This window comes from Nothoprocta perdicaria, unplaced genomic scaffold (assembly GCF_003342845.1).
Source record: "Nothoprocta perdicaria isolate Ctin4 unplaced genomic scaffold, notPer1 scaffold_313, whole genome shotgun sequence".
Taxonomy (NCBI): Eukaryota; Metazoa; Chordata; class Aves; order Tinamiformes; family Tinamidae; genus Nothoprocta; species Nothoprocta perdicaria.
Genome location: NW_020455548.1, coordinates 597,005 through 611,075, shown reverse-complemented (window position 1 = coordinate 611,075; position 14,071 = coordinate 597,005). Strand labels below are relative to the sequence as shown.

The 14,071-nt window shown below is 41.3% G+C and overlaps 1 protein-coding gene across 1 annotated transcript in view; it reads right to left on the bottom strand.

Annotated features, from left to right (window-relative positions):
* Window positions 1–827: 827 nt before the first annotated feature.
* Window positions 828–14,071, bottom strand: part of MRPL1 (mitochondrial ribosomal protein L1) — a 13,518-nt gene continuing 274 nt past the window's right edge. Inside the window, exons 2-9 of the mRNA XM_026042766.1 lie at window positions 13,864–13,942; window positions 12,662–12,905; window positions 12,029–12,112; window positions 10,486–10,557; window positions 10,188–10,299; window positions 8,615–8,715; window positions 3,990–4,071; window positions 828–1,252 (exon numbers count right to left, since the gene is read on the bottom strand). Of these exons, the coding sequence (XP_025898551.1) occupies window positions 1,089–1,252; window positions 3,990–4,071; window positions 8,615–8,715; window positions 10,188–10,299; window positions 10,486–10,557; window positions 12,029–12,112; window positions 12,662–12,905; window positions 13,864–13,942 (938 nt within the window). The 3' untranslated portion in view covers window positions 828–1,088. The remainder of the gene's footprint in view (window positions 1,253–3,989; window positions 4,072–8,614; window positions 8,716–10,187; window positions 10,300–10,485; window positions 10,558–12,028; window positions 12,113–12,661; window positions 12,906–13,863; window positions 13,943–14,071) is intronic.

The following is a 14,071-nucleotide window of genomic DNA, read 5'->3' as shown; positions in this document are numbered from 1 at the left end:
CAAGAGTACTGACACTTTTCACTTACTGCTCAGGCCATCTACTCAACTCTCTGTGAAGTCTCCTTTTATCTAGAGGCTTTTCCATCAAACCCGCAAGAGCAACATACTGCACATAGCTTAAAAACCCAACAGTTGTCTCAGAGCTCTCTGTCAAACACTCCAAGCAGCCAAATGCATCAGTTGGAAGTGCAGGACCTTCAAAGCAGGCTAATTTGTGTAATAAAAGATAAACAAAAAGCCTCATCTCCCGTTAACAGCAATCATTTAACACTGCAAATGAGATATTCAAGTCTGGAGGAGTGACTCTCATCACCTCTGTCACGAGCAATCCCTTTCAATATCTTCTTAAATTTCTACATCCCTGCAGAGCAGAGGGAGAAGGCCACCTGCTGGCGGCAGCACACAAAACGCTACGGGAAAAAAAGCCCAGGATGGCAATGAGAAAAACAAAACAAAACAAACTATTTTACTATTTTTAGGCAACCAGTTGGGAGCTGTACGAATATTTATGCTAGTCTCCAGTTTATATACAATCACTATGCTGGAGAGAAACACAGCAAGTGTTATTAAAAGTTACAACAGTTACTGCTCAACCCGAATTAAACAAGTCAAAATGGCTAAGACTGTGCTATGAGTGCATTCCTTGCTGGCTGCTGCAAGCAAGTCCATTCCTACTGTTTTAATTGGTTCGACTGCATGATTTCTTCTCTACAGACCAGGTCAAGTAGATAAAAAGCACTGAACTTCTCCTCTGAGAGCCCAAAATTACAGATAACAGGCGCTCATTCTGCGTAACTCCTCATTTGCAACTGTAGAATACCACTTAAGAAATTACGATGTTACTTTTATTGAGTATAAAATACTACATGCAAAGAAAAGCCTCAACAACCACAGAGCTTTCAGCTTGCAGAAGTGGAAAATATCTTCAGACTTCTGTTTGTGATGGGGATGTTACAAGGAATTTTAAGTCAGTTCAAACTTGATTTCCCTCCTCCTTCCCTTTAAGGGTAAGAATTGCACTTGTTTCCTCTGTTTGATAACCAAATCAAGGAAAAAACATTATCTACTACAGAGTTCTTGGACATAAGTTATTCTTTAGCTTCTGTTTTTCCTTCTTCCTTTTCTTCTTCCTCTTCCTCTTTTTCCTCTTCCTCCTTTTCCTCTTTCTCTACCCGAGGAACAAGTCCATCCAGGTTCAGTAGCAAACCTTCACTGGTTGAAGATCGAATGACCAACTTCTGCACGAATGTATCTACAAAAAAAAATAAAATAAAATTCAGTTCTCTTTAGGTCTCTGGACTGATTTGGCTTATTTCTAATCTATACATCAAGCACATGACATGAACCATACACCTATCCTTACTATTTCAGTACGTACTGCTTCTGAATCTAATTCACACATTATTGTCACAGAAGATACCCACTTGGCAGCTATATTATTCCTTCAGTATCTCACCAGCAGTTTATACCACCACCAGCCCAGAGCTTAGAATACACGAATAAAGCTTCATATATTTTGCCCTCATGCTCCTTCAAAAGTAACACATCGAGCACAGATGAGCTCAGGCTGGAACAGGGTCCTGACTAGAGAACGATGGATGGAAAGATCATTAGCAAACTAATCACTTGTTTTTCCTCCAGCAGTCCCATACGCCAGCTGAAGTTCATGTTCTCCAAGCAGCCATTTAAGTCTAGATATATACACGCTTCTTCAAGTACAAGACTTATTTTCTAAGGATATCAGATGTTCAGTTCCACAGGAAACAAAGGAAGAGGCATCATTTCATTGCTAGGCAGCTGAGCATGCAGCAGTTACAGACATATGGCACAACCTAAGGGAAACGTTGGATGGGTTGGTCAAGGGACTGCTGGAGTGTGCAGAGGTTCAAAGCTCCTTAGGGTTTGGAAGAGGGAAGCAACGAGAGCCCAGTTACCGCACAAAAGCGAGACCTGTGAGTAGCGTTTGGGCCCCGTACCTCTCAGACCACCGTGATGAGGCAACCACACACATTAGGTTTTGATAGCTACAACCGAGCTGCTAAAAAAAGGGATCAAAGCACCGCGAGGCAGGAAGAGACTAAGCTGATGCAAAGCATCAAGCGTAATAAATACTGCAGACACACCAATACAACACTTCGCATGGACAGCAAACACTCTTAGTCCAACCCCCATCAGCTCTTCTCCTCTATTTCTATATAGCTCTGTGCCTTTTCAACACCCTATTCCCACCAATGAAATCAGGTTGGTAACAGACTCATTCTAGTAAACACAACCACAGGGAAATCAAATTTATGGCCATCCAGTCCCCACCAATCATTCCAGAAGCCAGGCAAGCAGAAGTGCCATAAATAAATTAATTAATTAATTTAAATAAATCAGAGTCCAGCACAGTGGAACCACTTGTCTTGCTCCAAGCTTCACAGACTCGACCCAGCCTCCTGTTCATCTTAATATGGGAACAGGACGAGACACTCAGGAAACTTCCTATTTCAGGTTCCCAGGACCAAATAGAGAAGGAACAAGAGACAAGAGGAACTTTAGAAATAGATGACCTGACTTGTCTGTGGAAGATAAATTCCAACTCCCACATTACACTCTGAGCAAGCCCACTTGGTATTTTTAGTCTTACATTTGCTCAAGTGACTGAAAAAGGCACGCACTTTTGTGATGACTACAAACCTGCAAAAAGGCAGTCTATTACACGTGGAAGTTCCCACAAAATCAACATGCAGCAATCTGTAATTTCTAGGTTTAAAGGCCCGATAAGGCCTTGTTTGTTAGCAAACATATGTAGACTTCTTGATAAAAAAAGCACTCAGAATCAAACTTGCTGCATTAAATACATTTGGCACTTGTAGGAAGCAGCTAAGAAGCACAAGGAGGGTTGATATTGCAAATAAAACAAATAGAAAAGCTACCAAGTCCTTCTCAAGAAGGGCTTATCCTTACTTCTCAAGACCACTTTAGTTCAGACTGCAACTTCTAAAAGAGAAAATGAAACAAACCCCCACACAATAAAAAGCAGCCTCACTTTCGGCTTCTAAATGTTCATCTCTGGTCAGTATCTTTATTTTAATTTTTTTTTTTTTTTTTTTTTGGGGGGGGGGGGGGGTGGTGTTAGGGGGCTTAAAAGCTCTCAAAGCCCTGCAGACTTTGTATTTCATACTCTGTGTTTGGTTTGCATAGCAGCTTTTATTAACAACCATGTAGAGCATCACAGGAAAAAAGACCAAGTGTTTTTGCAAAAATTAAACCAATATTGACCTAAAGTTAATCACTCTGCTAAGCATCCAGCTATTCTTGCATAAAATTGTTTTTAAATCACTATTTCTACTCCAGTTAAACCGATGACATTTGTTTAAGCTTTAATTTATTATGACAAAGAATAGACCACATGTTGGTTCAGTTCCTTTGCTAGGGAACAATGAGCAGAACCCACAGAAACAAGACAGAAATCATCCTCTTAATCCTTTGTAACCTGATCTTCTAGTTCAGGGCTTTTAAAACCAGAATTAGCAGCTCTGCACAATTAAGAGCAGAAATCCAAGAAGGACCTTGCCAATAAAACTCCAGAACTTGTGGTATGTCTTCACAAGCAACTGCCTGAAATGGGACTAGATTTTAGCTGAAGAACAATTTCAACTGAAGCAACTGCAGTTGGAGTCTGATCCAGGCCTCCAGGCTCTCTTGTCTTACTAGGAATTTCACTGTGTGGCTACTCTCCATTGGAGCACCAACTCTGCAAGCCTAACCTGCTACACAGCCCCATTTCTTGCCTTGCACACACTCACCTCGTGCTGCAGTGCAGTAGTTCACACAAGTGGGAAGAGACCTTATTCATACCCTCATGGCGTGAGATTTACTCATGTGCCTAACAGCTCCCCACTACCATCTGAAGATGGATAAAACCATGGGGTCACCTGATAACATCCTGGTTAAGAGCACTCTATTTATTGAGATTGCTGTAACTTAACGGAAAAGCTACTTACCAATGCTTGGTGGTTTGTACGTGTAGATGTCCTGGATAATAGCTTTTAGATTGTCTACTATCTGCTCAGTAGGCATATCCAGCTGGAAGCAAACAATTCCCAGTTAGCCACAGTGAAACAGAAAGCTTAGATAAATCAACTGGCCTAAGTTACATATTTATTGTCTATTTGGTAGGTAGTATTTCTCCATGTTGCTCCTCCTGTTGAAGAGTTACAAGCTCTATTCACAGTCTCAGCTAAAAGACCCCAAGTATTTTATACAGGGTTATAGGCTCCTTTTTCTTATTTCCGCTCAGGGCATTGAATTATCCTGGCTCTGTACAGCATAGATGTTCTTGAAAGAAATCAAGATTTGAGATAGACGTACCAGCACTTTGACAAAAATCTTATTGGCAATTAAAATTTCAGAAGGAAAACTTTGCAAAGCAGCTGCCAGAATGATAAATGAAAATGAAACACAGAACACACTCAAACTGAACGAAATATATTACCAGAACTGAACATAAGAAATTAGTTTTGGGAGCTTAGGAAGATTTTCAAGAAAATCTTCTTATCTGCTTTGTTCAGATGAGTCAACACGACTGCAATAAAAACCAGTACCTCCCTCATTGGAACAGCTGGCTTCCAAGTCTTATACCAAGTTTAAACCCTAATTGACTCCTGAACTGAATGAACTAAACCCAATAGGTCCAAATGTCCTATATAGCATTTGCAGTCTGTAATCCAGTCTTAAATAATCACTAAGATAAAAAAATCAGTATGTTTCTCTAAACCTCAGCTTAAACTTCCCTTAAGAAACAAGAACTAAAAACACACTATAGAAACGGTTAATCTCTTCATGTTGGAAATAGTCATGTATCCTACATTTAGATAGGGAAAGAGAAGGGGACTCAAAGCAAGTTGTGTTCAGACAAACATGCTCCATCTCAGAGACTACTCAAGTTATTTGGGCGTCAACAGATCAATTGTCAAGAAGCAGCACAGCTCAAAATCTCAGAATATTTCAAAATAGTTTCTTCAAAGTCACCGTAACTTCTAGCATAGGCACACTCAAGCTGTAGCAGAACTTTGATACTAAAGTCTAACTGACACTGTTTTATTCCCTTCTCTAAGAGAAAGGGGATAAGCACAACAGCCCTTTTCTTTGCATGCACATCTCAAAATAGGCATTTTCACTTTGCAGTTATTTCCCACCACACACCCAAGAAAACTCAAGTAGTAAAAGCTTGACCCAGTCCCTCTCTCTCACACATTTCCTGTAGCTGCAGCCAACAATCTAAGAGAATTATTGATGCAGTAACAGATACTCCTCAAAAGAAAGCATTCCAGAGCACCGTGGATTCCTCAGCAAGACGGATGAGCCATTTTCCAGTCCCTGGGCTGATTCTCCTCTTTCTCCTTCCTGCCCCTTTATAAGGTAGCCAGTTTGAACACATTAGCACTGATGCAGTCAGTCATTTTGCAGCCTTTGCTACAACTGAAAGGTCTCCTCATAAAAAACAATGAGGACCCAAGACTCCAACAATAAAGGCTGCAATATAGAGGGAATTCATTTTAGCACCTTGACTCAGAACATAGGCTCCAAATTTTCCTCCTCAACCACCTTTATCAAAATTCATTTAACATGTGTCCCTGCCCCAAAAAGAACTGTTTTTTTTTTTTACGTTTTTACCTCAAGCTCTAAGATATCCGAGGTAACCATTTAAGTAGATCTCAAAGATGTCGTCTGAGTTTTTGAACATCTGAGTCTCATTTACCTTTCAGCTTATAGTTAAGACACCGAGCTTTTAGTAACAATAGTAACATGACCAAGTTGCCACAGCAATATGCAACTTGTGTGTATGAATATTCAATTAAAACAAGATTTCTCTTCTTTATTTCAAAGACCACTTGACTCAACTCTGCCAAAAAGTCATCCTCAAAGGCCACAATACAAGAAGGACCTGTTTGAAAAGCAGGATTGGAGCTAATCATATAAGGCAGTGTCCCTTTCGCATAAGGCAGCCTTCACGTTTGGGAGCTGGACCTGAGAGCAGCTCAGACAGCTAACAGACAACTGTTAGAATCTATGTTTTTCCATGCAGGTCTTGTGTGCTACCCCCAAATCTTTGTCAACTAACTAGCATTTCAAAATGCAGGAGTAAGCACTCAACCATACCTTTTTGAATTGTACAGAAGGAAAACAGTGAACTTGCTTCTTCCCTTCAAGTCAAATTACAACCTACACTCATATCCACAGGTGAGGGAGGAATGTCAATGGGTACCTTCTGTTTTCTGACTTGAACATTATTTCCCATGTACTTCTACCTTCTGTGACCACATCTGTAGAGACCTGAGGCTGATAAACATCTGCCCATGGAAAAAATTGCATCCTTTAGAATCAACATGAGAATTTCACTTACTGAAATACCCTTAGTCTATTCTACAGAAGAACCAATTTCCAGGCAACTCTGCACAAGTGTGGAGAGAAAAAAAAAAAGCTAGATTAGAGCTAGCTTCCTTTTGTCACATTTAAAATCTTTTTTTACTTTAAAAACATGCAGTTTGGAGATAAAGTATGTTGTAGTGACCAAGTGCACACTCAGTTGATATCCTCAACAAAAAGCACCTTAAACTCCTCTACACAGGGAGTCCCACCAATAAATATCCTGAACATCCAAGTCCCTATCTCATTAAGCTCACTTTCTCAAAAGAGCATTTAACACCATTTAAGCCAAATAGTTGCTATTTTCTGGCATTTCAGTTGACATGTCAATTACTTAACCACATACACACATACACTCATAAAAAAAGATACTGAAGCTCCTAACTGGGAGTGCAGGATTATATGCAAGCAATAGGCTATAACTGAACTAACAACAACATTACACAGCAGCCCTGACAGGAAAACATCACTTAGAGAAAGGCCAACTTGGCAGAGCCCCAAGAGCATCTATGCTTCTGCTTGGAATATAGCAACAGGTCTTTATGTTTTGTGTAATTCCCAAAGTGGTTATTTCCTCCCTGCCAAGAGCTCCCTTCAAGAAGCTCTTCATTCATCAGTGTGCAGATGGGCACGGCTCCCACACGCTCCCAGAGCCCTGCCTATCCTCATGAGATGTCCTTACAGCATCGCTGCAGTAACAGGAGCAAATGCAGGTCAGTTAAAATAGAGTAGCTGCAAAGGGTGGAGGCACTTTAGAGGGGCTGGATCCATCCCTCTGCTCACAGCTCCAGAACACACCCACGGTGTGGGCACGTTAGAATCACCCCCACTACGAGGCCGATACTCGCTCACCATAGAGAAACTCCCTGCATGCAAGTAAACCCAGGCATACTCTCCAACCTATGAAGTAAAGAGCTCATGCACAAATAACAACTCCTTATAACCAGAAGGGCCTCCTTTCAAGAGTAGAGAATCCCCAAGAACACCACAAACTGACATCCCAGACCACACACCTAGTTTTTCCAGGCACTACTGAAGGACAGGGCCAGAAGTGCCTAGCAGCAGAATGTGAGGCACTGGGCAACAGTTTTGTGGTAGTTTTGTGGTAGTAACAGCACCTACTTTCTTTAGAAACTCGTGAAGCTGTATGAAGCTATGCCAAGCTGATGAAACTGCAGTTATGTTGAACACTGCCAAATCAGAGTTAATTCATCTCAGTAGGAAAAAAAAAATCTTAACTGCTAAAAACAATGGCAAATATTTCAGGCTAATCTACAGGATAATACACTTAGTTTCAAACCATCTGAATTTTAAGATAGATGAGAACACAGTTGCCCTATTTGAAACAAGGCTAGATCCACAGATTCCACATTTCACACACTCCCATTAAACCTATACACTAACTCTGTGAAGAGGAATAAGATGCACAATCCACCACAACTAGTCAGACTTCACAAGTTATCTTTATCTCTAACACTGCCAGACAAAACTTGGGGCATTAAAGGTGTTGTCAGCTTCCTTGCTATACTGCTATCAGCTTTTAACAACACAGACAAAACTAGAACTTAGGCAAGAAACAGACTAAACAGAACGAAAAATCAAGCCATAGAGCAAGGAAAATAAGGGAAGCAAGGAAGAAAAAACACACACAGATTGCCCAGATTTTGATTCGAGTCAGAATCTCTTACCAAGAACCACTTCCTTGATCAACAGCAAAACAGCCATCAGAAGACAGCCAAGTTTAGTGACCATCCCCACTTGTCTCCAAGTTAAGAGTTTTTACTCTACCAGGCCAGTTCTGAGATTTTTCAATACTAAAAGTCAATCTTCCTTTATTAGGGTGAACAAGAGTCTATTCTTTTTGATGCAGCCGTACATAGTGATTACTGACTTGCAACCCCCAGTTTACATACAGAATAAATACTCCCTTCACAAAAACGAGACAGGATACAGCCTACACTAACGTCTCATGACTCATGAGAGAACCGCTAGATATATTCACCAGTCTTCAATTTGCATATATCATTTCATTCTATACTACAATACACTGCCAATACAGGAGCAAATATAGAACCCATTTTTAACATCCTTAACCACTCGGCATGAACTATACCTTGCTCTTTTTTTTTTTTTCTCCCCTTTCTTAGATTCATTCTGTCTCGTCTCCATAGAATGGACTTAACTTGGTACACAAACTTACTCTTGCTATTCTTGTTTTGATGAGGTGCTCATCTTGCACTGCGTACTCAAGGCCTTCTTTAAAGAACTGCAGCATTTTTGGAATATCTTGACCCATGGAATCTAGTTGAAGAAAAAACAGAAACAAATAGATTATTATTTATTGGCATGACAAAACCTGGTATTGGCAAACAAATTCAATGTTTCAGTTCAGGCAATTAAACAAGAAATTCCCAAAGCAACAGAACTCCACAAGCAAAATCAGACTCCCCTCTTACTCCTTCTACATAAGACACTCCGTCTTCCATCTCCCCCAAATCATCAGCTCACACAAACAGCTCCTACAATAATGTGTGATACAGACTTAATTTCAAATAAGGAACCTGCGAGGAACATATTAAGTGTATTAAAGCTCTGCTGTATAATTCAAGTAGCTTAGAGCCAAAAGTGTTACCCTTGGAAGAAACCCCAAGTGCCTACCTTAAGAAATAAAATTGTTTAAGGCTATCTAACAGCAAGGACATGAACCAGGCCAACCCAAATAAGCTTTTCCACAAGCCAAGACATCTGTTTTTTCATTATCATCTCAGCTACAGGGGCTCATTTTGGCCAACTTACATCATCAGGCCACTGTTTTAAGTATAATAATTTTTCCCCACACACACTCTGATACCTCCAAGAGAAATCATTTGATTTAGAGCTTGGCATCTAAACATGGAACGGCACAATATACACCACTCGTTCCACAATACACCGGGCGTATTCTCTATTGAAAGGCTTTGGACAGGTTAATGGGCTTGCAACCACTGTTCACACGCCTAAAAAGCCTGCCTACAGTTTCTAAAAACATGACCAGGACAGCTGGGGCAGGAAGCAAGCTATCGTTCTGGACTCAGTGCTTCACACAGTTGGCACCGAGTCAGCACTGCTTGAATAGTATCCGATTTTTTTTCTCTCCAAGTTAGCTCCCTTAAGCACAATTACAAATAAAAGAATTCTGCAAGCGAGGACAATAGTACTCAGGGACTAGAGTTTTCTGCTAGGAAAAATGTGACCTGAAGATGGAATTTCTCGAGCCTTATGCAAAGAGAGACCACACAGCGAAGGAAACAGCTTGTACTAAGGAAAAGCTGGAACAACAGCGCTGTCCAGACTACCGATAGGCAGAAGGAGCAGCAGTAGTTACTAAGCTAAGATCCAAAGAAGTTGTGCAACAGTTAGGTGACCGAATTGTCTTGGTGAAACCGCTTTTCCCCTCTAGTGCTGCTGCTACATTTCATTATGTTCATGATGACAAGTATAGGCAGAACTACTAGGCAAACTCCTCTTGACTCTAATCTCATGTTCACATCACTTGTGCAACAAACTCCAGGGACCAGCTTTCCTCCCAAAACTGGGGTTCAATGATCTAGACAAAGATCAATTCTCATCGAAGAGAGACAAGCGACTTCTGGTTACTCACAATCACAAAGACTCAAGGAAACTCTAGTCTCTCCATTAAAAAAAGTGTAGATCATCTCAAGATGAAATCTCATCACAGTATTTTTAGATTCCAATCCTTTAGAGATACAAAAAAAAAAAAAGTCTCTTCTTACTTCTTCTTGCACTTGGATATTTTCTTCTTAATTTGCTCTTCAATGGTATTAATTTAGGCATTATTTCAGGAACAGCTACATAAAAGTCCATTTTTATTTCATCTTCCAAAATCTGGAATAAAGAAAAAGAGAGATCAACAAAGATAACAGAGAGCCCATTATCTCACTCTTAGTTTTGCCTGCTCATTTCAATACAGAGTCTGCTGAACTTGAGATTTCTTGCTCACTCTCCCTCATTCTGTGAGGGGAGTTAAAGTGTTTAATTCACATAATAGTTGAATTCTTGAAAAATAAATACCCATTTGATTAATTCGACTCCTCCCACAAGGGCAGCACCATTCTGTTGAGCTACTTCAGCTTCTTCCTTGTTCTGTTCAAGAGAAAAAGCAATTAGGGGTGTACAGACTACCAGCTAATTTGTCAATATCAACATCACTTGACATGTGACTTATATTTGACAACTAAGTGCAAAAAGATTATTCATGGGTTAAGAAAAACACTCCAAATGTCTCACACAATTTGAGTGTAAACTTAGTGCTGAGGATTTAGCTTTGAAACTGTAATTTCAGCTCACTCCTGGTTCCAATAAGAAAGACTACAGTCCATTTCTTGCAGCAAACAGGAGTAACAAACTTGTCGTGTTTGCTGGATGGGTCTTTTCACAAGTTCTTTTCTCTCTCCAGCCTTCGCCTTCTGCACATTACAAGCAACCAGTCACGAGATGGAGTTGGCCTTGATTGTTACTCGGAGCTGAATGCAAAACATGGAGCACATTCCTGAACACCACTCAACCATCTCTTTAGAAATAAGGCTATTCTACTTCAGAAAGAACTGCTCAACCTCAAGAGAGTAGCAGTGGACATGGACTGATGCAATAAATAGTTTGTGTTAATTTGCTTAAAAAGTTCTTCAGTCTGTGACATCTGCCAAAAATAAAAAGTTTCTATTGTTTCCAATCATGATATCAGAACTCTCCAAGCAGTGACAGAGAAAGCACTTACTCTGATTTCAATTATAAGCTGGAATAAGCAAACAAAAAGCAACACCACCACCTCCCTCGTACAGCTCTGCAGAATACTCAAGTATTTTAGATGCTTTGTATGCATGTAATCAACACACACAGAAGAAGCCATATGAAGATGCTCAAACTGATTGTTTTTTTTGCTCCTTTATGACAAATAAAGGAACTTGATTCCCTAACATTGTTTTCCTCAAGATACACACAATATTCGTGTATTAAAAGTCAGAGCTCATCCTAAATAAAAAAAAAAAGTAGTAACTCTCAGAGCTGAGTGAAAGGAATTTAAATTTTGACAAAAACAGATTAGAGAAGCACTTAGGAAATCAAAAGAGACCACCGTCTCATCTGGAAAGCAGTACAAGAAGTCTACCTCAAATCGTTTTTGCTCGCCACTCCATGCCAGCAAGTCTGGTGTACAGATATTGCTCAACTTGCCTTATGTTATTCCAAAAGGTTGAAGGAGATCGAAGTAGAAAATGTTTCTACTAGTATTTTTTCCTTAATTAACCAACTTGAGCCATATTTCACTTTCAACATCTGTGCAGTTATCACAACTACTCTTAGGCTACTCCTTATTACAGTTTTCTACATAACCACACATCAAGAAGAAGGAAATCTAAGGAGGTCAATACACCTGCTTGCTGATATAACCCAAGCTTGGGTTAACAAACCAAAGACGCTACTCAAAATAACCCTGGGTTTGAGAGTTCTGTAAAACACTTGCAGAATCTTTTGAATAAAGGCACAGTACAAATATGAGAACTGGCTGCATTGCATGACTATGCTGTGTACATAATGAAAGCAATTCTCCTTTACTCACCTCTGTGAAAACCAAAACCTTATTCGTTTCATCTGTAAAACGATGTGGAAGACGAACAAGGCTTGAAAATTGTTCCACTTTTTTCTAGAAAGAAAGAATCAAAGGGCATCAAAATCATAACTTTAGAAGAAATCATGGAAACTAACCTACCAAACTCAACGGCATGGCCTGCAATCAAGAAGCTTAGTACATGCATGAACCCCAGGGCCCCAGGGGCCCAGTGAAACAGAGCAGCAAACAGGAGTTTTGGTTTTTACTTCCCTTCCACTGAGGCTTGATAAAAACCATCATGGTGCAAATACAACATTGCCATCCCAACTGCAACAGCACAACCACCAAATGGAAACCAGCAGTGGCATGTTTTAAAAAGGGCCAGACTAGCAAAAAATAACCAAGGAAACGAGTCTCAGTGACTCTTTCCTTATCCCATGAATCTGAGGGATGTTTCTTGGATACATGCATTACAGCTGAGTATCACCTGCAAAAGCACCCGATGTTCTGACAAACAGGGACATGGCAGGTGACAGAAGATGGACAACAGCAACATTTACTCGTTTACTCTGCCCTGTAGACACCTCTTTCCAGTGTTTTAAAAATTAATAAATAAAAGGCTTTTACCTACTCCCAACTTACTTTCTTCTTTGGTAATGACATATCCAGTGTGACATTAATGTACACAAACTGCTTGGGGTAGGTGAAGTCGAGCTGCTGGAATTTCTTGAGCATGCCCACGGCCACGTCCACGTCGTAGGAGGGCCGCTTGTAGCGCCATGTCAAGTAGACGTCGTCCACGGGCTTGCTCAGCAGCGGCAGCCTCGGGCGCCTCCTCTTCTTCGTTTCTTCCTGCTTAGGTTTCTGTGAACCTTTCTTGGCAGTTCTAAAATGAAAAAAAACCCAACAAGCCACTTGGTTAGATCATTAAGCCAGAAGTTTAGCAAAAGCTCTAAAAACACTTACAGACCATTACATGCCAGTTACTAACTAATCTCTATAAGCAACAGAGTTGTATTTGTGCAGCACTGAGTTAACAAGTCCCTACTGCATCAAAACAGGACTACTTTAAAACAACACATCAACTTTTATGAGTTTTGCCCCAACAGGGTTTGTACCAAGCACCGAGCAGCTTCTCAACCTCAGTAAATCCTACAAACCTTCCCAGTAACCAGAGACTGGCACAACAGCTGGGAGGGCACAGTGGGATTCCCAAATGTCTCACCAACCCTCACAGCAGGAGTCCTCCCCCTTCCCCATATCATGACATATACAGCTAATCAACAAGAGTACCAAAACTTGATTTTGCTGTCTATTTTTACAGGCTCTCAAACTGAAAAATAATCAAAAGTTACAGTTACAGGTAGGCACTTCTATCTGAAGAGCTCTGTACGTAGGTATCAACTCTTGTGGAAGAGTTAACACTACTTCCCTGCATCCTACTTGACTGCTCTATGGGAAAAAATATTTTTTTCCTTTTCTAACTTAGGCAAGAGTGCTGTATTGAAAGAAATACAAAAGGGAACCACAGATGATAGGGAGAAGGGGAAAGATGAGTTCCTTGAACTCAGTTTCCTAAACTCTCTAGCTTCCCAATTGGCGCAGCCCATTTCACCGTAACAGATGCTTGCCTTTTGACGAACTGCCTTAGGAAGGAGCCAAAACGAGCCTCTCCCAAGACTATGACCCTCAATAAGTCGAGGGTGCCAGGAAAACACTGCCCGCTCCCCTCCCAACCTTGTTTGCAGTCCCTCCAGGGTGCCCCCCGACCTCCAGGCACCACGGGGCTTCCCCGACGCTGTTGGTACCAGGGGACCCCCGAGAGGTCCCGGGAACCCACTCACTTGGCAGTGGCGGCAGCAGCGTAGGCCCTGCCGGGCGGCGGGAGACAGCGCTGGAGTGCGGGGGCCACCGGCGGCAACGCTGCGAGGGAAAGCAAGACACTGCCTCAGGCAGGGCCGCCAACGGCCGCCGCCAACGGCCGCCGCCAACGGCCGCCGCCAACGGCCGCCGCCAACGGCCGCCGCCAACGGCCGCCGCCAACGGCCGCCG